Source organism: Pagrus major, chromosome 17, assembly GCF_040436345.1.
Source record: "Pagrus major chromosome 17, Pma_NU_1.0".
Taxonomy (NCBI): Eukaryota; Metazoa; Chordata; class Actinopteri; order Spariformes; family Sparidae; genus Pagrus; species Pagrus major.
This window is the reverse complement of record NC_133231.1, coordinates 22,022,484-22,045,766: the sequence shown is the minus strand read 5'-3', so window position 1 is coordinate 22,045,766 and position 23,283 is coordinate 22,022,484. Positions and strand designations below refer to the sequence as shown.

The window sequence follows — 23,283 nt, the reverse complement described above, 5'->3', positions numbered from 1 at the left end:
ATGATGGCCCTTCTCCGATCTCTATTGCCGTAGTAAATAAAGGCTCCTTTTATTTCAGGGCCCTGACAGCGGGGGGAACAGGCATTTGAAATGATGAGAGGCACCAATTCACTGCTATGAAATACTGCCCCCGCTTGGCTGGAGAGAGAAGTGATTGTTTTTGTTCCCCCCTCCTGTTTTATTTAAACCGTTGATCACAGCCGTCAGAGCTCCACCATGGAATCGATTGCTCTTCAGCATTTTCTCTTAATATGATTTGACTTGCAGAGTTTTTATTGTGGGCACAGATTTTAATGGGGCCAGATTAATACCACTGTCACAGATGTTGATCCCCTCCCTCCTCCTTCTCATTCCCTCTCTGTACTGTACTCTGCTGGTGATCTGAAGCTCAGGGTCACAGCCTTCATGTGTGAAGCCTATAAAAACCTCCAGTCAAACTAAAGTGCTGTACCCAGCTGGGTTATGAGCAGCAGTGGGAGAACATGCGTCATCTTTTCGTAGCTATATTTTGTCCAGCCCCTGCCAGCTGCATTATTATACCCAAAACCATCACTTCCTAACTCCCTGCTATCATTTCCTGGTTAGAGCCCGCACTCCCCCACCATCTCTCCATTGCCTCTGTTCTCTTTGCCCAGATTGATCATCCACCAGCAAGCCAGCAGGTGCTTCTGGGCGGCATCTCTCAGCAGGCGACGGCGGATGCCAGCCGCTCCGCTCACAAACAGCGGTTAACGATTTTTTATTTTTATTTTTCTATGTCGCTTTTCTTTACGCTTTACTGCTACGCCACTGCCGCTAATTTCCTTTGAAGGGGTGACAGCTGTCAGGAGAAATGGGTGCACAAATGGACGGCTAATTAGTCTTTCTGGCCTCCTCCCAGGAGCAAACTTTTGACCGCCTTCTTTGTCTGTCACTCTCGCACTCCGAGCCCTTTTTCTCTGTTAGTTCTGGTGGGTCAGTAATCACACACAGACACTGCACCGACTTAGTCAGGATGCACAGCAGCACTATTACCATTAACTCTGTTTAAAACAATGGCGGCCTAGCCCGGTTGCCACGGTGATGAGTAATAACAGCCATTAGAAAAATAATTGGGATGGCGGTGGCAGGCCCTGATGCCCCCCGATATGAATCACAATATTGATGCTGAGAATGGGAGCAATAATGACTACAATTAGTGGTAATTGTCAAGATTTTTTTCGCTGTTCCATGGCGTATTAGAGTCCCCTTTGTCTTTATCCCCTCTTGGTTTCTTTCCGTCTTCAGTTCAATATCCACTGTGTCTCTCTGTTTCCCCTGATGTGATGAATATGTAGGCTTTGAGTATTTCATTAAAAGAGATTAAAATCGAGGGGAGAATTAAATTTGGACCAACTTGGCGGGATCAGATGATGTCAAAGTAGCTTAATTGCAATATGCCAACCCCTGGATATGCTGTGCACGTGCTCACCTATTGTGCATGTGTCCTTGCACACACACATGCACACACACACACACAGTGTAACTTAGGACACGCTTGGTTGCAGATATAGACATTTATTTTGGCCCAAAGCAGTCAAGTCAGCAGCTCCTGCTATGGCAGCCACCATCTGTTTGTCTCACAACATTTCCTGCCTTCTGAAGGTGTTTTACAGAGCTCCGAGACACAGCTAGACCCAGCAGTGAATATAGATATATATATATATATATAGTCCCGCCGTCTTTATCGGCACACCTTATTGCCTGATTCATCATCATGCTTTGGTATTGATGTCGTTCTTCCTCTAAATCTTCCCCACGGCCGACACTTTTCCAAGGAGTGAGGGAATGCAAATCGGGATGCAAATTGGTAAATACTAGTTTGCGGAGGCCAGCAAGCTGGTACTCTCTTCAAGGCAATCACACTCCACTCCTGGCTGGAGCCCTATGGCTAATTGCGCGTAAATCATTTGAATTCAAACGGCAGAGCTCCGTGTCCATTGTGCTCAGCAGGAGGTGTGACTCAGTCGAGCCGTGTCAACAGCCTGACCCACAAACACACAAGGCGCTCCAATCAGAGCATAATCAACCTCCTCATTACTGACTTTTGGGCTGTCAGTAACATCAAAGAGGCTCCCTGCTGCTTCTCAGCCCCCTCGTCTAAAAATATTGAGTTTAGGGGCCTGACAAGTTTGTTTGGAAGAAGGCGTGTGATAGCTTCGCTCGCATCCCTGCATATTTCTGTGTGCGTGTATGTACGCATTCCTCATTTGTGAATTGCAGGAGCAAATGCACACACATAAAAGCTCATACAGGTGTCTGTGTGGATGGGCATGTGCATTTGCAAGAGCCAAAGCTGGTGCGTGATCTCGCTAGCATTTCCCAAATACTTGTGATAAGAGCCATTATGTCGAGCTAATGGATTGTAAATCAATTGGTTTAGCGTGCACCTGGATGTGAAATACCTTCAAGAATGTGTGTCTTACTGTAAATGCATTCGTGGCTGCCACCGTGGTCTCACCGCTCCGCATTTTGGCCACAGACTCATGCCTCAGGACTGCAGTTTAAACTATTAATATACGCACAGGTGGTGGCATGGCCGCAGTCCAGCCTGTGATCTGCTCTGTGAGTGTGTCGGTCCATATGTGGCCGCGCTTGTGTTTATGTGCATCCGTTCATGTGCGTGTTTGTTCTGCTGATGTGTGTCCCAATTCAAGACCGACAGCCACTTAGAGATTTAATAAGGCATTACGTATTCAAATGTGTGTGTTGGTGCATTCTGTTACTAGCCAGAGGCAACAGGCCTGTTTGTATGTGTGCGTTTATGCACGTAAGAAGATGAATGCCGGTAATTATAATCATCCCTATTATAGGCTAATCATAAGAACACATTGTTCACAAGGACCCTCTTTTACTTGTTGAGCTCTTCGGTGTCCTTTCTCTCGCCCTCGATCTCTTTATCTCCATCACTATGTCCCCCTCTCTTTTCCTCCTCTTCTTGTTGTGTCCATATGATGAATAGCGAGTAAATGAAGGATGCTTTAAGTGCCTTATTTTGAAAGGTTCTATCTCAAGTGAGGTGCAAATTGAACGCCTCTTTTTCTCCACATCTGTTCCCACTATTTGTCCCTCTCCTCTTCCCTCCATCTTTTTCTCCCATCCTCTGTATCACTATATTAACGCCCAATCTTTCTCTCCCTCAGCCCGTTGTCAGGCGGTGCAGGCGGAGAATGTGACAGTCTTTGAGGGAGGTACGGCCCAGATCTCCTGCCGCCTGCAGAACTACGATGGATCGATCGTGGTCATCCAGAATCCCCGCCGACAGACCCTCTTCTTCAACGGCACACGAGGTGTGTACGTGCGTGCGCACTTGTCTCTGCAGACAGACCTGATCTATCTGCGTCAATGCTTTTGCCCTCAGTAGCATCTGAAAGCAGCCTTTTAAACACATTAGCAATGACTCACAGACACTTGCACTTTACATTTTTTCTCATTGCAAATGTCCTCACTTTGCCTTTGAAGCGATTCCACATTAAAAAGTCAGATAACCCCAGAGTTAATTTAGGAGATAGTGTTATTCTCTGCCCTAACAGTGTGGCTGCTTTAACTGTTTTAAAAGCATAGTTCGAAGCTTTCTGCATAATCCACTGTTAACCTCTGATGAGATCAGAACGTATTACAGCTCCTCATTAGAGCCGCGGCCTTGGCAATCACATGTTTTTTTTAAAGGCGGCGTTACGGCAAATTATCATTGTAACCAATATTATAACGAAGGCAGGGTTTATTGAGGGCCTCAGGCTAGGCAAACACTACATGTTTTTCTCTTAACTAATTACTGGAAAAAAGCTGCCACCTTCACCAGATTTACTGTTAGTGCTGCTAGGACACCTCTGAGCAAAAGAACAGTGATCAAGGATAATAAAATAATGAAATTTGTGTGAGGTAGCTTAATTCAAACAAAATTTTGCATTATGTTTTGTGGTGAAGCAATAGTTATTTATGCCCTTTGTAATTTATGTGATAAACTGCTTAGCTTGGGCTTTAGGCGATGGTGTAAAACTTTAGTTTGGAACTGATTGTAATTCAGGGAAAGAGGGTTCATCTGAAATTATTAGAGTAGTTTTGATAGATTAAAGCTTAAGAGCTTGACAGCCTAATGAATGCTCATGGTTTTAAACAATGTATACAGTATGCCAAATGCAGATGCTAGTAACACCAGTAATATCTCTTTTACACCAAAATTAGTGTTTATATGAAGGTCTTTAAAATGCGAGTAAACCCGCTAAAAATAGGCATTTGACTCTTTCACACTGGCAGGAGATGATTTTTTTTCTTGTGTGTCTTATTCGTCATCACAAATGTGCTACAAAAGGTGGAACAGTAGAAAGCAGCACATCGTATACCTCGTTTTATAACGTCTTAATCAATAAAATTCTGAATCAGACACATCTTTTTTTTTTCCGGAGCTGATAACAGAAGATGCTAAGGAGTGAGACATCTCGCTTCTTGTCTAATCCCTGTTGAGAGTTGCACATGCTCAGTAGCGATCATCGGTTACTTTTTTAATATCTTTTACTTCAGTCCATCAGTCAGCACTGAGTTTGAAAGATAGAGAAGTATTAACATGTCCGAATCCTTAACGTCAACACACGTCATATCATCTGGTGTGACCAGGGGCAAAAATTGAAGTCCGGGATAAATACCTTTGACTACTGCAGAGTCAATTGACGTGGGAGTAAATGCCGATTATGCACATTCACATTGAAGACAAAAGCCAGGTTTCAGTAGGTGTTAGTTAGTATAATTGGCTGTACAAAAATATGTAAATGCCCCAATCTTTCCCCAAGGTCACATGCAAAAAAGCATGCAACTAAAGCACACTGCATGATCAACAAATTCATAGCAAACAAATAGTTGGATTTAGTTTGCTTGATTTCATCTAAAAACCACTGACCAATGCAAATTGGCACAGAATTGGCAAACCGTAATAAAATCACAAATGAGCCAACTATTGCAGGTAAACAGAGGCCACTCATTAACAGAGGATTTTTTGTGTGTTTTGAGCTCACAGTTTATTGTGCGCAAGTTATGCAGCACTTTTCACCAAACCATATCAAAAACACAGTTGAAGTGATCCAAAGTAGGAATTGGCTCAAACAGGTGGTGCAGCCGATCGGAAACCCCAAATCCCATTGAAGGGAGCGCTTACTCGCTGCTCAACAGAGCTTGGCATTGTGCAAACTCCTCAGCAGTGTCTTTTATCTACACCCAAAATCTGATCCTCTCAATTCACTGAATGGTCAGCTCATCCAGTCCCTCCAAAAGTTGTGTTGATCATAAATCGTTTTGATCAGTTCACATTCTGCAAAGGATTGTTCTGCGGTCATAATTGTGTGACAGGTGTTCATTTCCCCGGCTTGCTTTAGACTCTCAGAGAGTCTGTTTGCTGAGCTGACTCCACTCAGGCTACCTTTTGCTGCATGTTGCTGTGTTCCAAAGCAGCTTACGGGAAACTCGTGCACAATATTTTATTTTAATCTCAATATGCTACTGTTGCTCAGGCCATATTTTTGACCTGTCACTCAAGAATCCTTGAATTTAATTGAGCGTCAGCCGGAATTTTCGATTTAAACATGACAGATTTTGTATTTTGTCTCATGACATTGAGCTTGTGCTGCAGCTGCAGTGACTGGTGCCAGTCTCGCATAAACTTTCTGCATATTCATCACCTCTCCAGCATATAAAATGACAAATAAATTCAAGGTCTAGTAGTGTGTTGTAGTAAGTAGGAAGACATCATCCACTCTGGTACTGTGGTTAAAGGAATGGCTTGTGGAAGTGTCAAGAAAATGAATGGCTGCCAGATCCAGAGCTGATTTTCTGTAGTTAACCTTGTAGTTAAATCTCCACATGCTGAAGAGAGGTTAAAAGGACATTCCCGGCAATACTTTCACATCATTAGCCTATAAACTGCGCTCAAGCTGTCGAGGAAGGGTGAGGGCATACTTGAACCTGTGTTTTTTTACCACGGGACAGAACTTCATAACTCAAGATCTTTCCCGTTTGCAAACATATGGCAGGATATTTTTGTCGGTGGAAGTTTGCACTTGAACACATATTCTAATCTTCTAATCATTACAACTTCCAGCACTTGTAATTACATTGATTTGACAATCAAGACTCCCACACTCCCCCCCGGGAACAGTAGCTGAACACAGACTTAAAATAGTGACGACAGAAGAGCTTCTTTTATCGTTCGCCGCAACGGCATTCAAATACTTGTATTCGGCACACATTTTCTTCACTTGTTAGTCACCTCGATCACGGAGTGACCTTAATTGGGCAGTTGAGGTCGCTGCTTTGGGAAACCTGGCTTTCAACTCTCCCCTCAATTCCACCAGATCAGCACTACCGGTAAGTTCCATTAAGTATTTAAACAGAGCCGCCCCGTCTGCTCTCCCATGAGACATGGACTTGCCCCCTTCGGAAAGCACGATGAAACCTAATCAGAGCGAGGACGGAGAAGGGGTGTGAAAGCTGGAATGAAAGTGAAAATGAGAAAGAATAAAGAAAAGTGTGGGGGGGAATGAGACAAAAGAGTGGTGGTGGTGGTGGTGGTAGGTGGTTGAGGAGGGGGGTTATAAAAGACACAGCGACAGAGAGAATAAAGAAAGGGAGCCCACAGACACAGCGCTGGGAAGTGATCCAAAGGTTAGGCAAGGTATAAAGTATAGATGGCTTCCCGTAACTAATTTGGCTCCTGTAAGCACCGGAGAGCCTCGTTGGGGACATTTTCTGGGAGCGTAAATTACATCTCACTCTGGCTCTCTCTGCCTCTACGTTTGCTCCATCACTCGCTGTAGGCCCCTTCCATTTCTGCCTATTGCCCATCTGCCGCCCAGATATCAGACTAACAAACTGAGTCCTTTCTGTGCCGAGCCATTCCAAACTAACTGCCCAAAAAGACACGCTGCTGTAAGTGCTACGAATTAGGCTGCCTGTTTTTGCAAGTGAGCAACCAGTCAGGGGTGTGTTTTATGGGATTTTGGGGACTGATAGCTATAACAGAGCGGTGAGACTTACCAAATGGACTCTTTCTCCTCAGTGGTCCATATCTCTCTCTTTCTCCCCCCTATTGGAAACTCTCCTCCGCATGCAAATGAGATAGGACAATAAAGGTGAACTTGGACTTGAACAGAAGTCTGACATTTAGTTGCCATTTAGTGCGGAGAGGGAAAAAAGATTTACCTATCTGTGGGGAATAGCTCTCTAACAATGCTCTTGCTGCCATCCGGTGGAGGGGGAAATTTTGGGGGTGGGGCGGAGAGATTAGTTTGGTGTACTTCCAGGAAGAGTGGACTTACTCCATCGCTCCAGGCCGCTCTCTCTGACATCCCTGTGGATTTCTGTCTCTATCCATATTATTTTTTCCCGCCTGCTGCATTATGTGGCCATATTAGACTATTTCTCTCGTTCTTCCTCCCTCCTCCACTCTCCCTCGCACGCACATGCACACGCACAAAGCCAATATCTATACTGTAGTGTCTGTTTTGTGATGAATTATGCCGCGAGATGGCCCGTGTTACATCAGGGAAGTGTCTGCTGTGAGCCAAAGCCAACACAAAGGAGGGCAGAGAGGAGCCGAAATAAAATAGAGACGGAGGGTGAGGGAGAGGTTTCACAGTCAAGTCGATACAAAGTGAGTCTTAAATGAGAATCTATGGACATCGAGCCACTGTCACCCGCAGACTGTTATTAGCGGTATTTGTTATTATCAGCATTTTTCTTGCCATTGATTCCGCTCTTTTTTATTTTTCGGTAACAAAAGGAACACTATTCCATGTTCGCCTCTTCGCTTCCTCCCTCTCACTGTGCCGTCTTTTCTTTTCTCCTTTTGTGCATCATGTATTGTAGCTCATTGGCCTGAGGTCCAGGATTGGCTGTAAGAATTAAGTCTTTAGAAAGCCGACCCATTTTTACTCTTCATTTTCAATCTTTGGTTATTTTCCATGCTGAATTGCAGTGTTTACGCCGTGCCCAATTGTATTATTTAGCCTGTCTCTCACTGACTCACTCAAAGGGCAGCGCCACTCAATTTAATAACATTCCCAAAATAATTTTCGGTTGTGCAATCAGCTTTATTTCCATTGCACTTTTCAAAAGTGTTACCGGGTGCTTCACAGCAAGTAAAACAATAATGATTAAAAACCTAATAAGTTTAACAATGAAAATGCCGGGCACTAATTAGGAATGGGCTTGGAGAGGAATAAAGCAAGTAGTTACAAAGGGAATGAATGAATACAAACCTTTCGCTCAAAGCTGGAAATGAGAGAACCAAGACATCTGTTTCGTTGTATCAATGTACAGCCCGGAGCCGCTCCATCGAGACCGGCTTTGCAAACTCCCTCTGAACTTTTTATATCAAACCAAGCTTTAGATTTAGCAGCACTATCAATTCCAGAGCAGAAAATCGACTAGGGGGCTGTCAGAGCCACTATTTCTCCCATGTTTTGCAATTTTTCCTCTGCAGAGCTGTCCACGGGAGTGACATCACAAATTAGAAGGCGGTGAAAACCCTGGTCTCGTTCCAGACCGTGGGAGATAGAGCTGACTGTTTGCTAATACAGAGCAAACTATCTTGGGGCTAAAGAAATAACTGATTCCAAAGCTTAAAATGGCATGCTACTCGATTGAAGCAGCCCTTGTTTCTCTTGCGTGGTTTGCCAATTGCAAAGAGGCATTATATATTAAAGACATTAATTAGAAAGCATGCGTGGTGTTATTGATGCAAAGTGCCTGTGACCAGGGCCAGCCAATGTCAGAGCAGCAGAACCACAGTGCAATCACTTTCAGCCCAACAACTCTGGACCTCTACTTCAAAACACCTGCACCCTTATCGGCAAAGAAAAGTGAAAGCAATTGCAGCAACTGTCACTTTGTTGGCCCACAAGTTGCAACACCAGCGAACCTACATCTACAGATCTGAACTGCTGTTATTTTACTTCCTCCTGGGTGGTACAGGTTCACACTAGCCTGGCTCCAGACCTCTGAATTGCTGGCCACATGGAGGGTTTGTCCAGCAATTCAACTGGAGTCTAGTGTTGACTCTGACAGTTGTTTCCCTGGTTAGAAAAAGAATCTAGTAGTCTATGACTCTGGCACAGGGAAAATGCCAAAAGTAAGACTGGTGAGGGGCCGGATGTCTATGTCAAAGCCAGGAACCGATTTAGTCTCTGATGAGACAGAGGTAGTTAATAATAGACCGACAGAATCTCTTCCTTCCCAGCCAACAACAGACTTTGATTGACTGTTGTTTGAACATCCAATCAAGTTGTCCTGTTATGGTTTAAAAATAGTTGCAAAGTGGAAGCTGTGCCGTCGTCCGGATGAGCCTGTCCGTCAGTTGGACATCCTCCCTGACGTGATGTCGCCATGAACTCTTTTCTACTAAAGCTTTCAGCAGCTTTATACATAAAAAAAAGTAATGTCATCTACATCTACGTCTGAATACATCAACAATGACTTACACAGATCTCTGGTCTTCTAGAAGTCCTGTGCCTAACCCACTCAGCTACCACAACCTGTTCGCTACTGCGACTTCGTAGCTATTTATACTAGGTTACCTGTCTCTGTGGCAGGGAGCCCTGAAGTCAACCTTCTCCCATGTGTGATCGATAACAGCCTAGATGAAGATTTTGACCCTTATCTACACCACAGGCTTAAAGCGATGAGCCTGGAGAAATCTAACTTGCATGTAGATCTACATAAACGGCATAAACCTGCTTTACATTTAAAAGATGGGCGTCATCTGTGCGTGGGGCAGACATCATAGTGTGGTCGTCTAAACACAACCATTTCACCGACCAATTCAATTTCAATCAAGTGTTGAATTAAAAACAAAGTACAAAGTCTGTATTTGCTTCTTTTTTTCATAACAAAAATATGATCAATATTTCCTGGTTGGAAAAAAAAGGGTGTGACTGAGGCATTATTGGATGTCATAACCACGTTTAAGTACTGGCCTTTTCATTGGCAACGTCATAATTCCTGCTGTTCCAGCACCTTCATTGCAACTGACCAGTCAAGCTGATGTTATAGCCTTGTGACTGATGTTTGTGTCGTTCCTGAAACATCATAATTAATGTCATCTTAGCTGCTCTTCAAGTGCTACTTCAACTAGAGGCTGGAGACCATCATATTTAAAAAGACAGCAGCAAGATGATAGGCTAACGGTGAAGGTGTGTCGCTGTGCTATTGGATCGATGTGCCCGGCTGATGTGAACGACCACTGATAATGACAGCCCAATTATGAGTGAGCATGAGAGAGAGGAGTAAATGAAAGGACGGTGTGAGAATTAAAATAGGGACTGAGAAAGAGTAGCTTTCCTGTCTGAACTTTCGCTCGAGCCTCATATATTAAAGGATGAGCTATAAACCAAAGTGGCCCAGGTTCAATCCCAGTCTGGGCCCTTTGCCATGTCGTCTCTCTCTCACCTGTCACTGTCCAGATAAAGGGATAAAAGCCACAAAATAAAAATGATAATAATTCACTTCGGTCTGATTATCTATCTTGGGTCAAGTAGGTAAAAACTGTCTGTTATTGACCAGCCTGCTGACTGTGAAAAAGTGCATTTGTTAGTGAGGTACAGTCCTGCTCCCTGAGGAGCCCCTCCTCTGAAAACACATTCAAAATAAAGCAAGCAAATGTCTGCCAGTGAAATGGGTTTAAAGAAGTTCTTTAATATGGCACTCACTTTGACAGTCTTATCTGTGTGAGTGTGTGTGTGTGTGTGTGTGTGTGTGTGTGTGTGTGTGGTGTATATCAAGCAAACAAAGCACCGTGACAAAAACAGTTCTTAATGCTCTGTGTCAGTTACATCGAGGCAGAATAAAAGAAGTTCTGTTGGGTTTTTTTTCCCTCCCTTTGTTTTTACTTTGACTCTTTATTTATATGAATACAGTGTTTGATATTTATTGGTATTCAGTCTCACTTCACAGACAGATTGTGATTTTTCCACCACTGATTGATGGACTCACCTTCCCTCTTCTTGTCCTTGCCACTCTTCCTGCCACTTACCCCCCATCTTCTCTCCCGTCGCACCTCCCCTCCTTTTCCCCCTCCCATCTTGTCTTCCTCCCTCCACTACCCTAATCCCACGCTGTCTCTCTTCCGCCCCTCTCTCCATCATCTCCACCCAACCCTCCAGCCCTGAAGGACGACCGTTTCCAGATGGTGCTCTTCACGCCACGGCTGGTGCGCATCACGTTGACCAACGTCAGCGTGTCGGATGAGGGCGGATACTTCTGCCAGCTGTACACGGACTCCACGCACCACCAGGTGGCCACGCTGTCTGTTCTGGTGCCCCCGGAGACGCCCGCGGTGGAGGTGAAGCAGGAGGCCGTGGAGGGCGGCGAGGTGGAGCTTACCTGTGTGTCGCCGCGCAGCAAGCCGGCCGCCACCCTCCGCTGGGTTCGTAATGGCAGGGAGATACCAGGTACCTGCTGATTGACTGACAGATGGATGGTTTGATGATTATGGGAGATAAATTAGGAAATTAAGGGGGAGGTGAAGTGGAATGGGTGGATGATATCAGACTGAGTGCTGAATAAAAGAAGGATGAATGGATGGGTGATTGAATGGTTGACAGAGGGAATGGCAGATCGATCGGGTGATGGGATCAGGTGAAGATGGATGGATGGATAAATGGGGGAAAAAATTGAGGTTTTGGCTGCAGGGCTCCCAAATCTCCCCCTCCTCCTTTTTCCTTCTGTTCTTTGTAGTGATGGAATGTAACTAAGTACATTTACTCGAGTACTGCCATTAAGTACAATTTTGAGGTACTGTACTTGTACTTTACATGAGTATTTCCATTTCCTGCTGTTTTGTGCTTCCACTCCACTGCATAACGGAGGCAAACATTTTGCTCTTTAATCAACTATATTTATTTGATATCTTTAGTTACTAGTTACTTTACAGATTACATGCTGCATCACAGCCAAAGTAGTTTTAAAATTGATTTATTTTATCAACAATCAGATAAAAAAAAACACTCATTCTGATAATCAGTCGTATCTTTTACTTTTACTTTTACTTGTACTTTTGATACTTAAGTATATTTAACATCAGATACTGATATTTTACAACACTGTCAGTTTATCACAAACATTCAACATCAACACATCTGGAGATACATTAAACTGAGCAGGAAGGTAATCTTAAAAGTAACTAGTAACTAAAGCTGTGAGATAAATGTAGTGGAGTAAAAAGTACAATATTTGGCTCTGAGGTGTAATGGAGTAGAGGTATAAAGTTTCATAAAATGGAAATACTCAAGTAAAGCACCTTGAATTTGTACCTGTACAGTACTCAAGTAAATGTACTTTGTTACTTTACTACGTCATTTTTGAAAAAACTAAAATACAGTGTTTAGAACTTGTTTGTTGAGTTTTCTGTTCGCTGTTTCCACTCATGGCATGTAATTGAGTAAATTTACTCAAGTACTGTACTTCATCATCCATCTCCTGCTGCTTTATACTTCCACTCCACTACATGGTAGAGGTAAATATTGTACTTTTTACTCCAGTACATGTATTTGTTACTTAAGATTACATGCTGCATCAGAGACAAATATGAGTAGAGTTTTCTTTGACTTTTGATACTTAAGTACATTTAATATCAGATACTCTAAGACCTTTACGTCGCCTTCATATGGGTGACTTTCACTTTTACCGAAGTAATATTTTAACACGATATCTTGACTTTTGCTCAAGTATGATTAGTACTTTTTTCCAAAACTGGTTGTTTTGTAATATTTATAGGCAGCGATCTAGCTTCAAATGATCAAACACACTTTTGGAGATGTGACTTTTCCGTCTCCGTTCCTTCGGCGAAGCATCACAAGTTCACGGGAGATGTTTACATCTACATGTGTTGATCTTTGTGTCGAGTAGACAGCCAGTATTTGAAAGATTTCACTGCTTCTCTGTCTAAATATGTCCACTCATCAAACTCTTTCCCAGTCAAAGCAGCTCTCTCCATACATCCCCGTGCTCTCTCTTCAAAATTCAGATTCATTTTATTTGCACGTAATCTCACAAGTAGTACACCATAACATGAAAGCACAGATGCTTCGTACGCTCCAGTTTTTCCTGCTCCTCCCGCTCCACCTCCTTTTCAAACACTCACACAAAGGCACTCTTTTTAATTCACCATCGTCTCTCCCTTCTCCTTCGCTTCTGCTGATTCTGTGAGCCCCTCCATCAAGTCTGTTACCTTGATCTATCCTTCTTTCTAACTCGCTGTCTCCCTTTGCTTCTCTCAGTTAAAGGGGCCCTTCGCTCAATAATACATCTGATGCCTATCCTTCCCCTCGCCTTCAGTCTATTTGACCCCCGAGAGTTTTCGTCTTTCACTCCCAACATTAAGTCAGCGTTTGTGGATAATGCCACGTTTTGGATTTGAATTCCTCAAAAACCTTGTTCGGTTGACAATAACTCACGGAGACTAAGTTATGCGGCGTTTAATTCTCACTCAGGCTCGTGGCTATCATTTTTATTCAATTGATCCTCCGTTTTTTTTAATTAAATACAGACAACATTGTTTAAAAGTACAAATCGATGTCAAACGCGTTCAGTTATTGTTATTCATGAATTCATACTCGGTGCCTTCAGATAACTCACGCGGACCACGTGAAATAATGTGAGGTAATCTGGTGTCAACAGTTTTGGGGACATGCATTGAGCGGAGCTTTGTCCTTTCAAACTTCGTGTCAGCCGTTGTCTCTTTTAATTTCTATTTTTGTCTGACACTCAACGGCTCTTTCATCCGATCTCTTCCCTTTTTTTCCTCCGTCAGAACACGCCTGTCACCGTCTCTGTGTCTCCACCTCCTCCGTCCTTCCCCTCTGCTCCTTCTCTTCCTTTTCATCCGATCCTCATTTCTTTTATTTCCTTTACATTTCAGTGATGATGCTCTTCACCCTGGTTACTGGCTGCGAATGGCTTTAAGAGGGCCTCACTTTTGTTCTCTCTTGTCTCACCTCCCCTCTCTTTTCCTCCTACTTTGTCCTCTCTCGTCCACTTTCTTCCTCTCCTCTGCCCCCTTTTCTCTCTTGTTTCCTCTCCTCTTGATTTCTGCCCCTCCTCCTATTTCCTTCATCTTCATCCTCCTCTCTTCTTTATTCCTGCTGTCTCCTGTCTCCTCCCCTCTCCTCTCATCTTTTTCCATCTCCTCTTGTTTCCTCCTCCCTCCTCGTTTCCTCCCCTCTTGTCCTGTTTTCTCACCTCTCGTCTTTTCTCCTCCCTTGTTTCCTCTCTTTCCTCTTCTCCTCTTGACTCCTCCCCGTCCTCCTTTTTTCTCTCTCCTCCTCTCATCTTGTCTCTTCTTTATTCCCCCTTTTTCTCCCCTCTCTTCATCTCTTCTCCTGTTTCCTCTCCTCTTGTTTCCTCCCCTCTTCTCCTGTTTCCTCATCTCAACTTTTCTCCTCTCCTGTTTCTTCTCCTCCCCCCTCGTTTCCTCCCCTCCTGTCCCGTTTTCTCACCTCTCCTCTCTTCTCCTCTTGATTTCCTCCCCATCTTCCTCTCCTGCTCTCATCTTATCTTTTCTTATTTCTACTCTGTCCCGTTTCCTCCCCTCTCTTCCTCCTGTTTCCTCACCACATCTTCTCTCCTCTCATATGTCCTCTCCTCTCTTCTCATCTCGATTCCTCCCCCTCTTCCTGTTATGTTTCTCCTCCTCTCCTCTTATCTCTTCTGTACTGTCTCCTGTTTCCTCCCTTCTCCTCTCACCCCTCTCTTCCTTTCTTTTCCTGTCTCCTCTCGTTTCCTATTTCCTCTTCTCCTGTTTCCTCATCTCAACTTTTTTCCTCTCTTGTTTCCTCTCCTCTCTTCTCCTGTTGATTACCCCCTCCTCCTCCTATGTTCTCCCTCCTCCTCTCTTCTTGTCTCTTCTTTATCCCTTCTCTCTCCTCCTCTTTCCTCCCCGCTCTTCCTTTCTTTTCATGTCTCCTCCCCTCTTGCTGCCTTCTCTCTTCCCCTGTCTTCTCTTCTCTCATCCCTTCTCCTTTCTGTTTCTCCCCTCCTCCTGTTTCCTCTCATCTCATCTCTTCCCCTGTTCTCTCACCTCTCCTCTTTCCTCCTCTCTTGTTTTCTCTCCTCTCCTCACTTCTTCTCTCTGTCTCTCCTCTCCTCTCCCTCTTCTTTATTCTTACTCTCTCTTGTTTCCTCTCAATTCCTCCCACTGCTTGCATCTCTTTTGTATCCCTTATCTCTCGTATTCCCCGTTTCCCTTCTCCTCCTCTCTTGTTTTCTCTCCTCTCTCCTCCTGTTTCCTCCTGTTTCCTCTCATTTCCTCCGATTTTCTCTCCTCTCCCCTCTCTTCCTCCCCTCTCTTCTGGCCCTGAGTTAAATGAACTGTGACACTAAAGGTTAGAGGCAGATCCCAACAGATATGGGAAAGCACTCTTTAATTAAGGCGCTATCTCTCCCGCCGCTCCCCGATTCCTTCTCATCTGCACCCACCGCCGTCGTCTCTCACGCTTCGATTGGGCCTGCTTTTATTCGCTGGCCGGCAATAATTGAAAACTCAGCGCGATATAAGTAATATTGTAGTATTCTGCCTCAACAAGCACAGACCCCTCCCTCCCCCCCAAATACGTGACCATGTCACCCCGCTGTACCTCCTCCCTCCTTCTGTCTCTCCTCCTCCTCGTTTCTCACATCTTTCTCTCACTCTGAATCTGGCCTGGCGCTCTTATCGTCCTCTTTAATGTCTGGGCTTGTATCGCCTCAGCTCTCCTCGCTCCCCCCGCCTCCCATCTATCAGGCCCGTTTTGCAGCCCTCCTTCTCTCTGCCCACGAGTCCCTCTCTCCTTTGCCTTTCTTCTCTCACCCTGGTCCTTTGACGCCCCCCTCTCTCCCTCTGTGTCTGCTGCAGTTAAAATCTCAATTCGGTTATGCATATTCTCTCTTTTATCCTTCAGTCTCTTCTATTCACACACACACGCGCACACACACACACGCACATACACAATATATTCGCTTGATTCACCATCTGCAAACAAACAGTTCGGCTGCTTATAATTGCCATGAAATATGGATGCAAATTGCTTTCTCTTCCCTCTCTTTTATTCTGTCCTCCTCCGTCATGTCATCCTCCCCTCTATAGGTATAGTGCTGCTGTAAAAAAGCTCATTCATCAGTCACTAACTTCTTCTAACTTTTTCCCTGTCAGTCTGCTCACTTCTTCCATCCACCTCCATGATCTCCTCTAAAGTCTCCTCTTTCTTTCCCTGTCTCTTTGCGTATGTGTGATGTCTCAGCGGGGAGAAGGAAAGAGCGGGCATGTTTTGCCTGTGAACTTTTTTTTTCTTGGCCACCGTCCTCTCATCCTCTCATCCTCTCCGTCTCTCTCCAGGTGTGGTATCCCAGCAGGACAACGGGAAGACGTTCAGCGTGTCCAGCACCATCCGGATCCCGGTTGAAAGGAAAGACAACGGGGCGGCGCTGAGCTGCGAGGCGGTCCACCCAGCGCTGGGCGGGCAGAAGAGGATTCGACACTATCGTCTGGATGTGTATTGTAAGTCCCTCCTTCAGGATAGTGCGGTCGTGTGCGTGTGTGTGTGTTTGTGTGTGTGTGTGTGTGTGTGCACTTTATGCCAAAGCCTTTTCTATCCATCTCAGAAACAAATGAACTAACGTAATGTTCATTGGCAAATATTTCAGACACACAAATTATTCCATCTGTATTTCTGTCACTTAAGTTGCGCCTTCAGTGCTATTCATTACACTTTTTTACTTTAATGCCAGCCATAATTTTGTCAGAGTAGAGCAGCCTCATTTTTCAAATGGTGGATATCTCATTTTTAGAATTGAGCTCATTTGTATAAAGTCCAGGATTTTAACAGAGTGATAGTCAGAGCTGCCCTGTGTGAGACCTGCTCTCATTAAAACCTAATGCATACAAATCTTGTCATGCCGCGAGCTGGCAGAAACAGGCCTGCGGCCAGGTTAGGGTCCCGGCTTGTGGTTTAAGAAGCTAACCAGCGTCGGCTGAGAAAACCTGGGTCATATTAGTATGTGCAAGGATCCCAGTCCTGTTCTGGGAGTGATGTATCTTTGCTGGCCTATTTGCACGAGTTAGTGTGCTCTGAAATCACATCATGTCCATTGGAGGCAGGCAAAAGCCAAGCAGTAAAAAGTACTGCGGGAGATTTAAATTTATTATTGGCTGAAGTCTAATATTCAGTCAGGGCAACAAGCCCAGATAGAAGCATATTTTCATTTTAAGCTGAATTTTCAATATTTTTACAGATCTGTAGATGGTTCAGTGGGATTAATCTTGAAAATGTCAGACAGCTATAATCTATATCCATTTTGGAAAAGTCTGAAATTAATTATTTAATGTCTATGAAAAGTAAATCCCCCTTTTCTTTTTTTCTAATCCTATCAAAGATGTTATGTTTGCTCGAACTAGTTTACTCTGGAAATGTCTCGCCTTTTGTTTTTTGATGTGAGGAGAAACAAAACTGACGCTCGCCGACAATTCAGTATGATTACTATTTAATAATGATATTTATGTGTATTATTTTGTTTGAAGATCCTTTTTTAAATTCAGAAAAAAAAGTCACGTCAGAAGCACATCAGATGAGATCACACAGATTTAGATCTTCAGTGATTTGTTGATAATGAAAAAAGGACGCTGAAATAGTTTTTTTTTTTCTTCAACAAAGCCAAGTCAACCAAATATTCAGCTGCTCCATTTGTTCTCTTGTCATTTTAGCATTCCTAATAGTTTGACGTGATAATATATCAATAACCTCGGACGGTCGAACATTTCAGATGCATTCAGTTTGTGATCTCATTCCTCAGGAAGTACTTATTCATCAGTCTTTTGGTACTATTAATTTGCCACACGTATACTAATGTTTGTTGATAGATCAGAGTGATTAATATTCAACAGTTTTGTCAATCTGTGTGCCGGCGGTTCCTCCAGCCAGACGACTGGCAATAATGACCAACTGTCAGTGTGGATTTGGCTTCCCATCGCTCTGCTACTGAAGTAAGTGCAGTACAGCAGCTGCTGGAGCGGTGGGCTGCTTATGATAACAGGTGTCTCAACCGTAGGATTGTCGGCTGGTTGCCGTGGAAACAGATGTTAAAGACCCTTCCTCCTGCCACTTTCTCACTTTTCCCTTGTTCCTCCTTTTTTGTTCCCTCACTGTCTCCCACTCTCATTCCTGATTTTTTTTTTCCCCCCCCCTTCTTCTTTCCTCTCTGATCGTCGCTCCAATTTGATCATTTTGATCCATTTTGTTTTCTTTGGTGCCTTTCTTGTTTTCTCCCTCACATGCATACTCATTCATCTAACCCCCCCTCCTCTCTCCTTTCTCTCTCCCCACAGTTGCACCCACAGTGAGAATTGTTCCTCCTACTGGCATTTTGCGAGAGGGCGACTCGCTCAGCCTCACCTGCTCGGTCACTGGGAACCCTCTGTAAGTCTGCATACATGTGCTTAAGTGTTTTGTTTTGTTGTGCTATCTATGCCTTACTTTTACATATAAAATAATAACACAAAGTTCATCCTGCACAGCGCATATAGTGTCATGTACTGTCAATGGATCTCCCTAAACCAGACACTAGGTCACTGACCTGTGAATGATGTCCTGTTTTTCTTGTATAGAATATATTTGAAAGTATATTTGAGGTAATGCTGAAGAGGTATAATGACATAATAACGTTGTTTGAAAAAAAGACATTGAGTCATACATCCTTTCTCTCCCCACAAGATATGAAGCCGGCACATTTACTAGCTGGCACTAAAAGCTGCTTGCGAAGCTTTTTTGGGGTTGTCATCGCACTGTGTGCATGCATTTTATTCTCGTTCCGTAATGAATTCCTGACAAAATAATCAGAAAGTATAAAAGGTTCGCCTGAACAAAGCTTTTGTGCTTGAAAAGCCGCAATGACTCTCGACAAATCGGCTTAAGGACACACAGAAAGCGTTTGATTGACGACAACATGCGGGAGGTTGCCAAGTTCAGCGACAACCCCCTGCAAACACAAAATTTCATGAAATGCAAATATGGGACAGCGAGTATACACATTTAAAAGTGTTTTGGAAATTGTTTTGAGCTGTGATGCGGATGACATTAAGGTTGTAACTTCAGCAAACACCTGGTAGCTGCGGGAGGCAGCGACAAGGCCTACAGGGCTCTGCTTTTATTTTGCCAATCTTTTTGGAGGGTCAAAATTGTTGCTGGCAAGATCAGTTCGCACATTTACTCAGAGCACCTTTTGTAAGTGTAAGGGTAATATAAGCTTGAATTCAGCAACCTGCAACGGTTGCAAGAGTCAGAGTCAAAGGTCTTAATCGCTGTAACCACAGACTGTAGAGAGAAGTGTCGAAGTTTAAGTCCCCCTCTACTTAAAAAATGTCTTTTTCTTTTTCTTCCTAGGGTTGAATGTTTGAGCTTCACTGTGCAGAAGGCTGTTTTCACTCATTGCTCTGTGCTCATTTAAAACCCAATGTTAAAGAGGTGGGATGCCGAGCATGATCACAAATGTGATTTGGAAACTTGAATCTTCCAGTGCACGCACACTGAGAATGGACTTCAGTGTGCAATGGAATGAATGGACTGAATCTTGTGTCCAACAGTTAAACTTTAAAACTGACAAATAATTACATATTCATAGATACTGTAATATTAAATGAGGGGGAAATGAGTAGATGTAATTTTAAGGATTTTAACAAGATAATTTAAGTTGTTTTGTGGAAAAATCATATCAGAAATAAATTCATATTCAAAGTAGAGTATTTTATATACATCTTAAAGGACACCTATTATGCTTTTTCATTTCTTTCCCCTTTTCCTTCAGTTTTTTATATGTTTTTGTGCATGTAAATGATCTTGAAAGTTAAAAAGGTTAAAGTCCGCACCAACGAGAGCTCCTCTCTCCCACAGAAAACACTGCTCCTTAAACGCCTCATCAGTAGTCCCGCCTTGAATTCTGTGACGTTGTGACATCACACTACGTCACCATGTCACACATTTGTATAATTTCTGCCTTGCAGCTAGTTGGGCACGTAGGAGTTGAATTAGCACAGCTGCTCCTTTAAAAAACAATGTCTGGAGAGGATCTTTAAACTGATGAGTTTAAGAATCTGGTAATGTCTCTATGGATTTTCTCTGAGCAATCTTCAAAAACAATGAAAATGTGTATACTACTGTGAGGAACCTGCAGCAGATCAGACTGGATGATGAACAGTTTATAGAATCTAGACACAGAGATGAACACAGAAACAGCAATGAGTTGATAAGTTTGGCCACCAAAGGTTTGATTCATGGGCTGTAGAGAAGAATCAGATAGATGATCAGTGACACAGACACATTTATTCCAGCCCAGTCGCCTAGATAAAATGTTGGTAGTTAATTTTTTCTGCAAAACAAGGACACGTTCACAATTGTACCTTTTATTGGCCTATATTGTCATTTCTACAAAATGTGTCATATCACGTTTGCATTACACGTTTATGACCGTCTTCTCAAGGGCAGATGCGAGAAGGCAGCAGAGCCAGTGACCGTAGCTCGAGCCTGTGTTTCAAAATTTGTGTGAAAATGTGAAACCGCTGGATATTTTTGAAAAGGGTCTTAGGAGAATTTCCAGCCATTTTTGTGGTGACCTAAACAGGTTTAAAGCCAAAATATATTTTTTCCTTTAACCCTTACTGAGTGGTTTTTGTGCCTAAACCTAACCAGACCATAATACAGCATTGTCACAACATAAAATAGAAAATTGAATCTAAAGAAACACTGTTGCAACATAAAGAAATGTTAAGTTTCAACATATCTGTGGTTTGCCGAAATGTACATGCCAACATTTATTCTGCCGGTTGGGTTGTGCGTTCTGTGTGTCTTTAAAGTAAACACTATCCATCTTGCTCAAAAACAAATCTTCTCCTTCTCAATAGCTATTGTGCAAACGTCCGTGAGCAACCTCCACCTGCACCGGCGGTGGAGCTTTTCACTGGCCGCAGCAGAAATCAGTGGTTTTCCTGGACCGCCACCAAATGTGTGAGAGGAAAGCAGGGCACCACTGAAAGGAGAACATGCGCGCTTTATCAGCCCTCAATGCAGGTTCCAAAAAATAAAAAATAAAATGTGTGAAAGCTTTTCCCTAAAGTATCTTAAAATAACCAGCTGCAAGAGACCTTTCTACTTTTTGTCTTTAGTATGTATCGTTAAAATGAATATCAAGTTGACCTCTTTCTACATAATTCTAATGCCACATAATTCAGTTCTTTGTTGGAAACGTTAAGTAATTATGCCCTATAAATACCTCTATAAAGATCTCTTGGTTCTTTCTAGAAGCTATCCTTGGAAAGGAACAGCAAATTGCTTCAACTCCTTTCTTAGAAAAGGATTCGGAAACAGACTTAAAATTGACGACAACCTCATGCTGTCCCGCACTAATGATGCAGGCTCCCTTTGTGCCAATCAAACCCAAACGCATCATCGCTGAACTGTAATTGAAGTCAACCAGGGGTGTCTAATCACATGTAAAATGACAATATTAACACCGGCATCAAACCAATCAGGATATTTTTATAATCATGAGAGGATAGTGCCAAGGACGCATTGGGCTTCCAAGTTTGATAAAGAACAGAGGGAGTTGTCTATCTGTGATATCACCTGACATTTAATATTTGCTAGACAGGCAACCTGATCCATATTTTATTGCATGAAGGATTCAGAGCAAAAGAGCTTCATACGGAGGCACAGCGGGGTCCATAAGAGTGTGAAAGTTTACGAGAAATTGAAGAAATTGAGTGAACATGTGGACATATCATAAACTTATATGACTATGTGTGTGAGCCCAGAGCTACGAAACCCAATCAGCAGTCAACACTTTTAAGACCCGGCTTTGAAAGAAAGCCTTTTTCTAGTGTGTTCGCAGCCCTTTGTGCACTTTCCAGAAGGGTATTGGGTCCTAAGCTCTTAAACCCTCCCCTAGATGGTCCGTCTGTCTGTGGGCATCAAGTCCACTAAAGCTCCCCAGTAAAGCTTCATGCAGCCAAAGTGTGAGCGCGTGTGTGTGTTTGTCCAGTGTGTGTGTGTGTGTGTGATGACTTAAGTGAAATCCCACAGTGAGGACTGGCTGAGAAGCGTATTGGCTATAGCCCCACTAAAGCTTTGTAACGGCCGGTTGGGGACACTGTGAGATGTGTGTGTGTGTAGGTGTGTGTGTGCGTGTGTGTTTGTGTTTGTGTAGTGTATGCACGACTATGTGACAATGAGAGATGGGACTCCGGGCCACTCTGGACTCTGACCCTCATCTCACGCTGGACTGCACACACACACACACACACACACACACACACACACACACATTACAATCCCCCTGTCGTCTTCCCTCCTGCTCCCTGGCCCTGTTAACTGCCTGTTTAGTATTAATGACCAATTATATGCCACTTCCTTTTGGTGGAGGGGTACACTCATTGTCTGTCCGTTATTAGGAGGAGAGTGTGAGACGACGTTTTGTCATTTGACGTAATTGCCTGCTTATTTGTGTGCGAGCGTTTGAAGGAATTACTCTGTGGGAGTACAACTATAGCAGGAGATTTTGTTTGTGGACGTTTAGTGTGTGTAGGATAAGCGAGAGTGTGTGCGACTGAGCAAAAAAGAGGTTTAATTAGACGTCCTGAGGGATTAGAACCCAGATGAGTCAGGATTGTAATCTGGCCAGGGTGGCAAGAGCCGTGACACTCAGCCAGACGCACACACACGTACACACACACGCATTTTTGTTCGCCAGGATGTCTCTGTAATCCTCGCACCTCCTGCCTGCTCTGCCTGCCCATCTTTCATGACCAATTCATTTTGTTTGCCTCTTCTTCCTCTCCGTCTTCCCTCTACCTGCTGTAACACGTTTTCTATCCCTATTACGTCTTTTCCCACCCTGCACATCTGACACCCTATTTCTCTCTCATCTGCACCCCTTTCCCCCCCTGCCAACCCTTTCACACGATCGTCGCCCTCTGACCATCCATCTCCTCATTATTTGTCAGGATGCAGCCCTCTGTTGCCATTGGCTCGTTTCTCCAAGCCCCTTTTATACTTTCTTCTCATGTCACCGTCCCCCCCTGTGGGCTTCTTTACCCTCCTTCCTCACCTCTCTTTTTATAGCACCCGTCAGCGCCTGTGCTTTGATCCCTTGTCTCTTTTCACTTTCTCATTTGTAAAACCCTTTAGCACTTCAGTTTTCACTAAATGTGCTTAAGACTTGTAGTCTGCTAGCGGTATTAGTTAGAGAGGTAGCTGTCGTGTG

The 23,283-nt window shown here is 43.6% G+C and overlaps 1 protein-coding gene across 3 annotated transcripts in view; it reads left to right on the top strand.

Annotated features, from left to right (window-relative positions):
- The window catches only part of cadm4 (cell adhesion molecule 4), a 167,248-nt gene that overhangs the window by 127,843 nt on the left and 16,122 nt on the right, over positions 1-23,283 (top strand). For all 3 annotated transcript variants that reach the window (XM_073485464.1, XM_073485466.1, XM_073485465.1), the window contains exons 2-5: positions 3,162-3,308; positions 11,166-11,453; positions 16,373-16,534; positions 18,359-18,449. In XM_073485464.1, coding sequence (XP_073341565.1) covers positions 3,162-3,308; positions 11,166-11,453; positions 16,373-16,534; positions 18,359-18,449 — 688 coding nt within the window. The remainder of the gene's footprint in view (positions 1-3,161; positions 3,309-11,165; positions 11,454-16,372; positions 16,535-18,358; positions 18,450-23,283) is intronic.